Genomic DNA, 13,119 nt, shown 5'->3' on the forward strand with positions numbered 1-13,119 from the left:
AATAAGAGATTTGCAATATGAGATCAAAAGTATATTGAAAAACACCAACGCGTTTCGACTTGCAGATAGTGTATGTCTTCTTCAGACATGCATCGAAACGTGTTGGTGTTTTTCAATATAATTTTGTTCTCATATTGCAAATCTCATTAGTACAATATGGAATGTTGACACTATAATAAGAGATTTGCAATATGAGATCAAAAGTATATTGAAAAACATCAATGCGTTTCGACTTGCAGTACGCGTATGTCTTCTTGAGACATGCATCGAAACGTGTTGGTGTTTTTCAATATACTTTTGATGTTCTCATATTGCAAATCTCTTATGAGAATAGTACAGTAGTACAATGTGGAATGTTGACACCATAATATGTTTCTATGGGGGTTAATGTATGTATAAGCCACATATCTTTATGAGCTTTTTATTATTGTGATATTAAGTACAAAATGAGAAAATACAGCAATGATACAGTTCAATACAAGAGGGTTAGAAGGGCCCTGCTCCTTGGAGCTTACAATCTAAGTTTGTGTAAATTTATCTTACTAGGTACCCCATAGTCCCGTATCCCCCCCTTTTTTTCCCTGCATTTTGGGATATTCAAATATTAAATTTTTGGTGTTGAGTTTTATACCGCTTTAAGTAAAATACTGCCTTGGTGTCGGATGCAATTTCTAGTTTCGATAAAGCTCTTGCTTCATCCCTTCGCAGTGGAACACAACATGTCAAAATGATGAAGAAACTCTTTCCTGGATCAGGAAATTCTGATGCAAGTCGTTAGCAAGATGTTTAAAGCTCTGCCTTTGGTTTTTGGCTGTGAGCAGGGAGTGGTTTTCTGGAACCTTTGTTCAGTCCTGGTGCGTAGACTTATAAAAGTTATATGATTGAAGTCAGAGACGTCAGCTGGAAGATTTAGCAGCGAAGATGTTGCTGCATCACTTGTGGAGGGGAAGTGGTGGAGGGGGATGTGGAGCAGAGGGGGGAGGGATGGTTAGAAAAAAAAAGCCTTTTATTTTGGTCAGCTGACTTAAAGAATCAACAGACATGGCCGTAAGCGGGAGAGAGACGCAAGGAGAGAGGTAAGAATGGGAGAGAGATGGAGCGAGAGAGAGGGTGACAACTGGAGACAATTTGAGGGATAGAGAGGGGGGTAATGTGAGACAGAGGGCGAGGTTCCAACTGAGATGTAGAAGGACGAAGGTAGAAAGAAAGTGAGAACGCAAAGGAGGAGAACAGAAAAAAGGGACAAAAAGGGAGATTGAGAAAGAGGGATGGAGAAAAGTTTGTTGGGTAAGCAGTTATCTGTGTCAAGGATCTAAAAGATTCATGAGCAGTAGATCCAGGTGACCAGGGGCTAAAAGCTAAACTCCGAGAGTTCAGCAAAGTGGACCTTACAGTGGGACCCCCTGGCACTGCAAGAGTTAAGCTAACCATAGATTTTTTTTTTCTTTTTTTTTTTTTTTTAATGGAAAGAGTCCTCCATCCACGTAAGCAAGGTGATGAAGGAATCCCCCCTGCTTCGGAGAGTGGGACAATCTGTTGAAGTTTGGTCTATCTCATGACTTCACGTTTCATGAAGTTCCTCGTGAAAGAGGAACTCCACCAAGTTTTTAAAAAATTAGCAGTCAACAGCTAATAAGTCAATAAGTGGTGCTTTATTTTTTGAGTGAAGTTCCACTTTACATCTAAGGGTGCAGGAAGCTTAACTTGGTTCCCACGCTTGTAAGCACACCTAATGTGTGCAATCAGTCCCGTGAAAACCTCTAAGGTGCTCCGGGCCAATAGGTCACACTCCTGGCTCCTTCACATTCAAGGATCACTCACAGCTCAGAGCTCCACAGGGAGAAGGAGGAGAACACCGGAGCTGGTCACAGTAAGGGTAAGGTAAGTAACGCATCCTCCTAGTCTACCCCACTGAACTTATAACTTAAAAGTGGTTGTAGACCCTTATATAAACCTGGGGAAGTGACTGGCAACTGGTGATACAACGTATGTAGGAGGATTTGTTTAAGCTCTGTGTATCTGTTTATCTGCAGTAGTCTCTTCTCTATGTCCTTTCAACATGCTAAATTTATAAAACTTGTCTGAGTTCAGAAAAAGGGTGTGGAGAGTTGAAATTACACACTGCAGAGCTCAGTGAGGAGAGCTCTGAGAGCTGATTGGATATAAATCTAGCAACTAGCATTTTCAAAAGAAGATGAGCAACAGGAAGCCACATTTTCCAACAGTACGTAATTCAGTGCAAGCAACAATGGTGGTGAAAAGTGCAATAACTCATAGGGACCCTCATCACTAGAGTTGTCAGACCATTGAAATAGATTTGCTGACCAATTGGCGGTGGTTATGGAACACTGCATGTACACTATATAATAAAGCATTTGTGGACTCCTGACCTTCCCACCCATATAAGACAGTTGGACAATCCATTTGAAAACCATAGAAATCATTATGGAGCTTCCCCTTTCTTTTTTATGGCTATAACAGCCTCAACTCCAGGTAGGTTTTCCATAAGATTTTGGAGGATGGCTGTGGGAATTTGTGCTCACTCAGCCTAAAGAGCATTTGTGAGGTCAGCTACTGGTGTTGAATGAGAAGACCTGGAGTGTAATTAACATTCAAATTAATCCCAAAAGCGTTAGGTAGAGTTGAGGTCAGGGCTCTGTACAGGGCACTAGAGAGTCTATGGTCTGCAAACTGCGGCCCGCAAGGTCGGATGTGGCCCTTCGCTTGGCTTTGCTTGGCCCTCAGGGCACCATGCCATCCAATGATGGGGCACCATTCCTCCCACAGACCCCAATGATGGGGCACTGTTCCTTCCACAGACACCAATGGTGAGGTACTACTCCTCCCACTGACACCAATGATGGGGCACCATTCTTCCCACAGACACCAACGATGGGGCACTGTTCCTTCCACAGACACCAATAATGGGGTAGCATTCCTCCCACTGACACCAATGATGGGGCACCATTCCTCCCACTGACACCAATGGTGAGGTACTACTCCTCCCACTGACACCAATGGTGAGGTACTACTCCTCCCACTAATACCAATAATGGGGTAGCATTTCTTCCACTGACACCAATGATGGGGCACCATTCCTCCCACTGACACCAATGGTGAGGCACTACTCCTCCCATTGAAACCAATGGGGAGGTACTACTCCTCCCACTGACACCAATGGGGAGGTACTACTCCTCCCACTGATACCAATGGTGAGGTACTACTCCTCCCACTGACTCCAATGATGAGGTACTACTCCTCCCACTGACACCAATGATGAGGCACCATTCCTCCCACAGACACCGATGATGGAGCCCCATTCGTACCTTGAATACAAACAATGTGGAACCATTCCTCCCACTGATACCAACAATAGGGTACTAAAACCAATGATGCACGGTTTACTCTCAGTTACATCAGGGCATTTTCTAAACCCACTGCTCACAGTTTGGCCCTCCTAAAGCCTCAGGGACAGTAAACTGGCCCTTCAGAAAGTTTGGTGTCTTTATGAACCTGGCTTTGTGCATGCTGGAACCGAAAAGGGCCTTCCCCAAACTGTTACCACAAGGCTGGAAGAGCACAGTTGTCTAAAATGTTTCTTTGTATGCTGTAGCATCAACTGGAAATACCTGAACTCAGTAATTTGGACAGGTCTTTGTGTTATTTTTGCCTTATAGTAGGTGCAACATTTAGGTATTCATATAGTGTAACCTATTGCTTTGTTAAAAAAAAGCTTGTTCAAAAAAAGAGGAAGGAGCAGACAGGAAGAATAGAAATAGTGAGTGGGTGAAACAGGAAGAAAAGAACACGTTTGCTAAAACAATCTTCATTCGCTCTTTGTGTTCAAGGCGTTTCTCATTAGTATCGAAGCTCTCCGAAAGGCCGGCCACCTGATATATTCTTTGTGTTTGCAGGTGACATGTCACCTGGGGTAGACTTTGGGACCCTGTACTATATTCCCTGACCATGGGCAGCTACAACAGGCAAGAACAGATTGGCAATAGTGAAGATGAAGATCAACACTTTGGAAGTTATATGGATGAGAATGGAGTCATTGGATTGGAGGTAGGAGGACTCGAACTTGATAACCAAGAAGAAGGGGAAGAAGATGAACAACAAATGCTAGGCATGAATATAGAAGACATACTTGGGCAAGATGAAGATGGTATTCTGTTCCCAGAATCCCCATCAGAGGACAGGTCAGGTGGGCAGAGCTGGGAAGAGCAATTAGGTTTTTCCCAAATGCCAGAAGAAAGAAGGAACCAAACTTTTATTGGCATTCATGATACAGGTAAGTTATTCTCCTACATCAGGCAGAAAGTTTTGTTTCATTCTATATTACTGTTACATGTAACAAAAAATAATGATGAAATGCCTGTCTGTTTTTTTTTTTTAACTGTTTAGATGGGCTCAGCTTTGGGGACCAACCTAGTAGGTCAATCACTTTGCCTTCTGCACTTGGACGAAGACCTCCAAGCAGGGATCAACAGCTGGATATGACTGAAGATGAGGTGGATCAAGGGAGTTCCTTGGGGGCATGGGATGGGGAAGAAGATGAAAACTGGAACACACGGCAGTTGGGCATGCACTATAATGAAACTGGACATGGAAGGCTTGAGGACTTTGATCAAACTTCAGCAGGAGAAGATCAATGGGACAACCTCTCTGGATCTCCTGGTGAAGATTACTCTAACATTCCAGGGAATCAGGGAGGCAAAGCTATCTCACCATCGTCTCCTCCACTTCCCAGCACATGGGACACTAGACTACTTGGCATGTTGGGTCTATCACCTGGTATAGAAGATGAGACTTTTCCAGACTCCTCACATACAGATAGCGGGGAAGGATTAGCAGCCATTCCTTCTGGAGATCATGGAAAGATTTCCAGGGTTACACAGAAGTCCAACCAGACTAAATCTTTACAAACTAATTCTACTTTGTCACCTTCCTCTTTGACCAAACTGCAGAACACACATAATTCCAACGAGAAGAAAGGCAAAAACCCTATTATTGCACAATATGGCAGAGGTCAGCTCAACTACCCTTTGCCTGATTTTTCCAAAGTTGGTCCCCGGGTCCGATTTCCTCGTGATGAGCAGAGTTATCGTCCTCCTCAGCCACGCAGGCCAGAAAACCAAGGCCAAAATGCTGCTGTTCTCTTAAAATCACCAGCAGACATAGTAAGAGAGGTCCTGCTGAGCAGTGTTAAAAAGCCCATCCAAGAACCAGCCATTCCACCCACTGTACCACAAGAATTCAAAACTCCAAAGCAAGCTACCGAACTTGTTCATCAGTTACAGGTAATTATATGGAGACTTTACACTTTTTCTTTTAATGGTAATGCATTAGTCTACCCGAAATAGATCTATCAATTGCTGGTGGATGCTAGTGGAGGAATCACTCACTGGCCTTCTTATATCTCAGTGCCCCAGTGGGAGGAACAGTGCCCCATTGTTACTGATAGTGGAAGAATAATGCCCCAAGGGCCAGATAAAATCAAGCAAAGGGCCGAAGTTTGGGGACCACTCTTCTAGATTAAGACCTCATTTACACCTGTGGTTGGGGGGTGGTAAACACATGGTTGAGCTACGATCGTACCACCACCCAACAACTGCTCTCCCCTACTGTGGGGTACGGGGGGTACACATGCCCCAGGCGTATTGCTTTGCATCCCAGATAGGAAAAAATGATCACCCCGTTGCATTCAGCGGGCTGTACCACCTGCCAAACTTGACTCATTCTCCTGTACAGGACTGTGCTGCAACTGCAGTGCACATGGTGGTGCAAGTTTTTAGGAGTAAAATAGGCGATGAGATTGTGACATTATGTCCTTCACCCCATGCCAAACATCCTCTGAGAAATGGTTGAGGTATTTCAGGAAAATACCACATAATAGCCACTAGATGGCGCTGACAGTCATAGGAAGTAAACATATTACACAAATTACAGTGTTTATTTGTGATAGATGTGTGACTTGAAACAAGTGCACAGCAAGATTTTATGAATAGACACCTTACCCTAGGTTCACACTTGTGGATTTCAGTGCGTTTCCTGGCTTGCAGAAGCGCACTACAGTCCATTTAACACGATTTCCTATGGATCTAGTTCACATCTGAGTTTTGAGCATATTTTTGAAAGGGTCAGGGGCTTTTTTCATGCAGCAGATTGCATTTTGCGTGTAATAGAATTTAATGGAACCTTACCAAAAACACAAGTGTTGCGATTTTGATGGTTTTTTTGCATTTTGCCCTTGTCTGTGACTTTACGCTGGTTAAAAGGAGCGGGTGCCTGTCGGCAGGGTCACCCTAGCAAGGGTTGTGGGGAAGAGGCACTTGTCCTCATCAACATGGAGATCAGGTGCTTTGGGGGGAGGCCTCCAAAGCATCCCCCCATGTTGAGTACATGTGGCCTGCTATAGATTTTGGGGGGACCCCACGCCTTTTTTTTTTTTCTTCAATTTTGGCATGGAATTCCCCTTAAAATCCATACCCGACACAAAAGGGTCTGGTATGGATTGGGGACGCAGCGGCTGCCCATTCCTTACCCCGCTCCTTACCAACCAGCTAAAGTCACGCAAAGCACATAATGCAAAATGTATAAAAGTATATAAAAAAAAAAACACATCAAAAACAGGTGTGAAAAAAAAGCAAAATGTATCAACCGTAATCTGCAAAGATGTGAACCTAGCCTTAATTTGGAAGCGTAGCGGTCTGTGTTGATGGACATTTGTTTGCGTCAGGCAGGTTTTTCATTTCCATACGTGTCTATGGTAATGCAAGTTCCACAAGATCAAAAATGTAGGTCAGAAGGTGGTCAGCTGCAGGTCCAATGCACTCGTCAACGAATTCTGAATGATCGCACTAGTGTTTCAGACCTAAAACTGATGACATCAGCAGAAACCCAAAGCACGTCGGCTCAGATCCTAAAAATATCTCTTGGTTCCTGCTTTTAATATTACGTGCCAGTTTTACAACCCAAGTCCGCAAATTGGAGTTGAGCACCAGGAGACTATTATAATAAGAACCTTACAGCAGCAAAGAAGCCTTGACGCATTTCATGCTATGAAGCTTAGTCCTAAGGCTCAGCTAAGCACCATGGCGTGAAAGACCGTAAGGATTTTTTTGCTGCGGCTCTAAGGTTCTTATTTCAATAAAGTCTCCAGATGCTCTACTCTAATTCTGCAATTCTGTGCATTTGTACTGACGTACAGCCCCGGCCAATGGTTTTGAGAATGACACAAATATTAATTTTCACAAAGTCTACCGCTTCATTGTTTTCAGATATTTTTTTGTCAAATGTTACTATGGTATACTGAAGTATAACTACAAGCATTTCATAAGTGTCAAAGGCTTTTATTGACAATTACATTAGGTTTATGCAAAGAGTCAATATTTCCAGTGTTGACCCTTCTTTTTCCAAGGCCTCTGCAGTTCACCCTGGCATGCTGTCAGTCAACTTCTGGGCCATGTCCTGACTGATGGCAGCCCATTCTTGCATTATCAATGCTTGGGGTTTGTCAGAATTGTTGTGGGTTTTTTGTTCACCCGCCTCTTGAGGATTGACCACAAGTTCTTGATGGGATTAAGGTCTGGGAGGTTTCCTGGCCACGGACCCAAATATTTGATGTTTTTGTTCCTCAAGCCACTTAGTTATCACTTTTGCCTTATGGCAAGGTGCTCCATCATGCTGGAAAAGGCATTGTTCATCACCAAACTGTTCCTGGATGGTTGGGAAAAGTTGCTCTCGGAGGATGTTTTTGTACCATTCTTTATTCATGGCTATGTTCTTCGGCAAAATTGTGAATGAACCCACTCCCGTGGCTAAGAAGCAGCCCCACACATGAATGGTCTCAGGATGCTTTACTGTTGGCATGACACAGGACTGATGGTAGCGCTCACATTTTCTTCTTAGGACAAGGTTTTTTATGGATGCCCCAAACAATCGGAGAGGGGATTCATCAGAGAAAATGACTTTACTCCAGTCCTCAGCAGTCCAATCCCTGTACCAAAATATCAGTCTGTCACAGATGTTTTTCCTGGAGAGAAGGGGCTTCTTTGCTGCCCTTCTTGACACCAGGCCATCCTCCAACAGTCTTCTCCTCACTGTGTATGCAGATGAACTCACACCTGCTGCTGCCATTCCTGAGCAAGCTCTGCACTGGTGGCGCCTGGGTCCCATAGCTGAATCAACTTTAGGAGACAGTCCTGGATTCTGTTGGGTGCCCTGAAACTTTCTTGACAACAACTGAACGTCTCTCCTTGAAGTTCTTGATGATCTGATAAATGGTTGATTTAGGTGCGATCTTAGTAGCAGCAATGTCCTTGCCTGTGAATCCCTTTTTATGCAAAGCAATGATAACTGCATGTATTTTCTTGCAGGTAAATTGATATTTGTGTCATTCTCAAAACTTTTGGCCTGGGCTGTACTACTAGGCAAAGTTGGAAGTAAGGATGGAGTGCAGACGCAAATGTGATTCCCGGAGTCAGCAGGGTTATTCAGGTTTACAACCTATCACATATAACAGCTATATCTACAGTATAATCTAATACAGCGATTCTTAACCAGGTTGCTGTCTTGGTTCATTAGGGGTGCCAAGTTGCATCTTGTAATTTCACACAGTGGATGGAGTTTACATGGAACAGGTCAGCTAGCCATCAGTACCAGCCAGTTCCAGCTCACTGCCATGCTGTTCTGTGGTGAAGATTGGGGGGTAGGACTTTTTGTGAAAATTTGGGGAGGGGGGTTGGGGAGTCTTCGGAAGTGGGGGCTCTGATGTGAAAGAGGGGGGACTGAGGACTATGATGTAAAGGATGCAAAGGAGGGCGGTGAGGACTATGGTATGAAAGAGGGGGAAGGTGGGTGTGTAAGGGGGAACTGAGGACTCTGATAGGAAGGGGGGGGGGGGTTGAGGACCTCTGATGTGAAAGGGGGGGAGGGGGTACTGAGGATTATGATATGAAAGAAGAGGAATCTGATGTGAAAGGGGGAGGGGGGACTGAAGACCTTGATGTGAATGTGAAGTGGGGGCTCTGATGAGAAAGAGGGGGGACTGAGGACTCTGATGCAACTATGACTATGATATAAAAGAGGGGCTATAATGTGAAGGGGGGACTGAGGACTCTGATATGAAAGGAGAGTGGTAAGGACTAGGATATGAAAGAGGGGTCCTCTGATGTGAAGAGGTGACTGCGTACTGTGATGTGAAGGGGGGCTGAGGACTCAGATGTAAAATGGGGAGTGGGGACTCTGATATCAAAGGAGGGTAGTGAGGACTATAGTATGAATGAGGGGGACTCTGATGTGAAAGAGGGGCTGTGGACTCTAATGTAAAAAGAGTGAGGACTCATATGAAGTGGAGAGGGGGTTAGGACTATGATATGAAAATGAGGGGCAATAATGTAAAGGGGGGAGGACTGAAGACTCTGATATGAAAGGAGAGCAGTGGGGACTATGATGTGAAAGAGGGGTCTCTCTGATGTGATGGGGGGGACTGAGCACTGTGATGTGAAGGGGGGGAGTGAACGGGGGGAGGGGGGGGCTGAGAACTCAGATGTAAAATTGGGAGTGGGGAAACGAAAAGAGGGCAGTAAGGACTATGATATGAAAAGAGGGTGGTGAGGACTATGATTTGAAAGATGGATCCTGTAATGTGAAGGGGGGGGGCTGGGGACTCTAAAGTAAAGTGGGGGCTAAGGACTGTGATGTGAAAGAAGGGTCCTCTATTGTGAAAGTGGAGGGGGGGGACTGAGGACTTTGATGTGAAAGGAGGGTGGTGAGGATTGTGATATGAAATAGGGGGAACTCTGATGTGAAAGATGGGTGGGGGGGGGGATTGAGGACTCTAATGTGAAGGGGGGGTGGCTTAGAACTCTAATGTAAAATAGGGGGTAAGGACTTTTATGCAAAAGGGGGAGGGGGTGAGGACTATGGTATGAAGGGGCAGTGCTGTGGAAAAAGAGGACTTCTGATATGATTGGAGACCACATTTTAAACTGGGGTGCCTCAATCTTTTGCATGATTCTCAAAGGGTGACATTAAGGAAAAAAGGTTGGGAAGCTCTGGTCTAGTATTGAAATGTCTCTTCTGAAATTGTGAACAGTAATAAGAATACCAGCAGCAGTAATAAGGAGATATAATAACAGGGTGATATAATAAGAAGGTGATATCATTATGTTCCATGTCCTGCACAGCTCTGGACATCCTCCAGTATTTGTACAGAATCTAATCACCTCGTAACCTGTCCTCTCCTCCTTCTCCCATCTCTAGGAGGATTATCACAAGCTGCTCACTAAGTATGCAGAGGCTGAGAATACCATTGACCGTCTGCGCCTGGAAGCTAAAGTAAGATAGTAGGATGTGGATGGATTGCCGGGATCTGTCACAACACATTCATGTGAAGGGCTTTTCTAAACTGAAAATTGACATTCACCACCACATAAATTTAGAATGAAAATCAGGAGTCCGTAACCTGGGAATTGGACATCTGAGACAGTGCACTCTACCAACCTGTTCCCCCATGGTCATAACATTGTAGTGAATACGTCTCATTATTTTCTCTCAAGTTGTCCCTGATCCGGGGTCAGGCTGAGGCAGGGGCAGGAGAGGTGCCCGTCTTGGTCCAGCCATGGCACTGCATGGTTGTCATGGAGCTCCGATGAATACGCATGAAGAACAGCTTTTAGGGCTCATTCACATAAGCAGAGGCTATATATCACCTCCTCGCCACTTTCTTTAACCCTTTGGACCCTGCACTAGCACATTGATCATGGTTGCAGAGTAGCCTCATTAACTTGAAAGCCACAGGGGGTATAATTCCTGCCATGGCACCCTCAGCTGCTGCCTCTGCATCTAAAAAAGGGGAAGCGAGTGGGGGGGGGGGGGGTAGATAAAACTACATCACAATCACAGGATTTTACTGCTCCCCAATGGTTAGTGTGAAAGAGCCCTTAATCTGAGCTATCAGTTTGATGGCACTGGTCCTGCTCTGCGCTATTAGTAGCACCTCCACCATTCATAGAACGCCTTGTATTTTTTTCCAATAAATACAAGGCATTCACTGATTAGACAAGGCAAAGAAGGAGGGGCAGTGACCTCATGATCATCACTTCATCCAATCAGAGCATTCTTTGAATTATTGAAAAAAAATACAAGGTAGCATATGTTCTAATATTGGCATCTATACCTTTTATTGAAATAAAAATTATTATAAGAAAAAAATACAAGCTGATCTGTGAATGGTGATGGTGGTGAGTGAGAAGGCCTGTTTGTTCAGAGGGAGAGATGCACTTACAGAATCCTGAAGATCGTGCCTCTTACCGTATGTACTTCAGTCATTTTCAGTATCCCCTCCCCAGCGGGGACACAGGTGTATAAAATCAAGCCCCTAGGCATGCAGACTGCTTCTACAAACATTGGAGAAAGAATGGATCACTCTCAGGAGCTCAGTGACTCCAAGCGTGGTACCGTGATAGGTTGCCACCTGTGCAATAAGCCCATCCGTGACATTTCCTGGCTACTAAATATTCTACAGTCATCTGTTAGTGGTATTATAACAAAGTGGAAGCAACTGGGAACAACAGCAACTCATCCACCAACTGGTAGGCCATGTAAAATGACAGAGCGGGGTCAGCGCATGCTGAAGCGTACAGTGCGCAGAAGTCGCCAACTGTCTGCAGAGTCAATAGCTAAAGACCTCCAAACTTGGTGTGGCCTTCAGATTGGCACAACAGTGTGTAGAGAGCTTCATGGAATGGGTTTCCATGGCCAAGCAGCTGCATCCAAGCTTTACATCACCAATTCCAATACAAAGCGTCAGCTGCAGAGGTGTAAAGCACGCCGCCACTGGACTGTAGAGCAATGGAGACATGTTCACTGCAGTGACCAATCACACTTCTCTGTCTGGCAATCCGATGGACATATCTGGGTTTGGTGGTTACCAGGAGAACGGTACTTTCCTGACTGCATTGTGCCAAGTGTAAAGTTTGGTGGAGGGGGGGGGGCTATGGTGTGGGGTTGTTTTTCAGGGGTTGGGCTTGGCCCTCTAGTTCCAGTGAAGGGAACTCTTAAGGCGTCAGCATACCAAGACATTTTGGACAATTTCAATCTCCCAACTTTGTGGGAAGAGTTTGGGGATGGCCCCTTCCTGTTCCAACATGACTACGCACCAGTGCAGAAAGCAAGGTCCATAAAGACATGGGTGAGCGAGTTTGGGGTGGAGATCTTGACTGGCCTGCAAGACATTTTGTGACAATTTCATGCTCCCAACTTTGTGGGAAGAGTTTGGGGATGGCCCCTTCCTGTTCCAGCACCAGTACACAAAGCAAGGTCCATAAAGACATGGATGAGTGAGTTAGGGGTGGAGGAATTTGACTGGCCTGCACACAGTCCTGACCTCAACCCCATAGAACACCTTTGGGATGAATTAGAGTGGAGACTGCGAACCAGGCCTTCTCGTCCGACATCAGTGCCTGACCTCACAAATGTGCTTCTAGAAGAATGGTCAAACATTCCCATAGACACCCTCCTAAACCTTGTGGACAGCCTTCTCAGAAGAGTTGAAGCTGTTATAGCTGCAAAGGATGGGACAACTCAATATTGAACCCTACGGACTAAGACTGGGATGTCATTAAAGTTCATGTGTGTGGAAAGGCAGGCCGACCAATAGTTTTGGCAATATAGTGTTATGTCGAACCAAGCTGGCCCAATGAAACTTCACACAGTTGTTATTCTTAGAGTTCAGTGTTAAAGCCAAAATTTGGTTTTATTTACAGATTTATATAGGTTAGTCAGGGGTTAAAAGGCCTGTCGGGTTTAGTTTTTTTCTGTCTCTGTTATTCACCCTATTGGTCCTGGTGACCACTCAGAGAAAATCCCAAATTTTGAGTTCTCACCAGAACAGGAATAAATCCCAATGTGAATAAATGTACCAGTGACAACTGTCTAAGAGGGGTTTTCCCACACTGAATAAATGTCTTCTCATTTTCTGTTTCTACAGGACAGGAAGCAGGGGAAAATCTTCCCAATGGGACAAAGATGACAAAAACAACATTTTTGTCACCATTCCCTTCTCTAGCCAACATTTAAAAAAAAGTTTCGAATATTTTAATGTATTGCATCTTA

General features: G+C 44.7%; 1 protein-coding gene across 2 annotated transcripts in view; it reads left to right on the forward strand.

The window, feature by feature from the left end:
- The window catches only part of AKNA (AT-hook transcription factor), a 108,712-nt gene that overhangs the window by 19,867 nt on the left and 75,726 nt on the right, over positions 1-13,119 (forward strand). Inside the window, exons 1-4 of one of the 2 annotated variants that reach the window (XM_089656389.1) lie at positions 1,010-1,076; positions 3,915-4,291; positions 4,405-5,300; positions 10,267-10,341. In XM_089656389.1, coding sequence (XP_089512515.1) covers positions 3,967-4,291; positions 4,405-5,300; positions 10,267-10,341 — 1,296 coding nt within the window. In that variant the 5' untranslated portion in view covers positions 1,010-1,076; positions 3,915-3,966. Of the gene's footprint in view, positions 1-1,009; positions 1,077-3,914; positions 4,292-4,404; positions 5,301-10,266; positions 10,342-13,119 lie in introns of those variants that run through there. The other variant, XM_089656390.1, reaches the window with a different exon arrangement.

This window comes from Staurois parvus, unplaced genomic scaffold (genome assembly GCF_062004578.1).
Source record: "Staurois parvus isolate SC_StPar_1 unplaced genomic scaffold, SC_StPar_1.0 ptg000902l, whole genome shotgun sequence".
In the NCBI taxonomy this organism is placed as follows: domain Eukaryota; kingdom Metazoa; phylum Chordata; class Amphibia; order Anura; family Ranidae; genus Staurois; species Staurois parvus.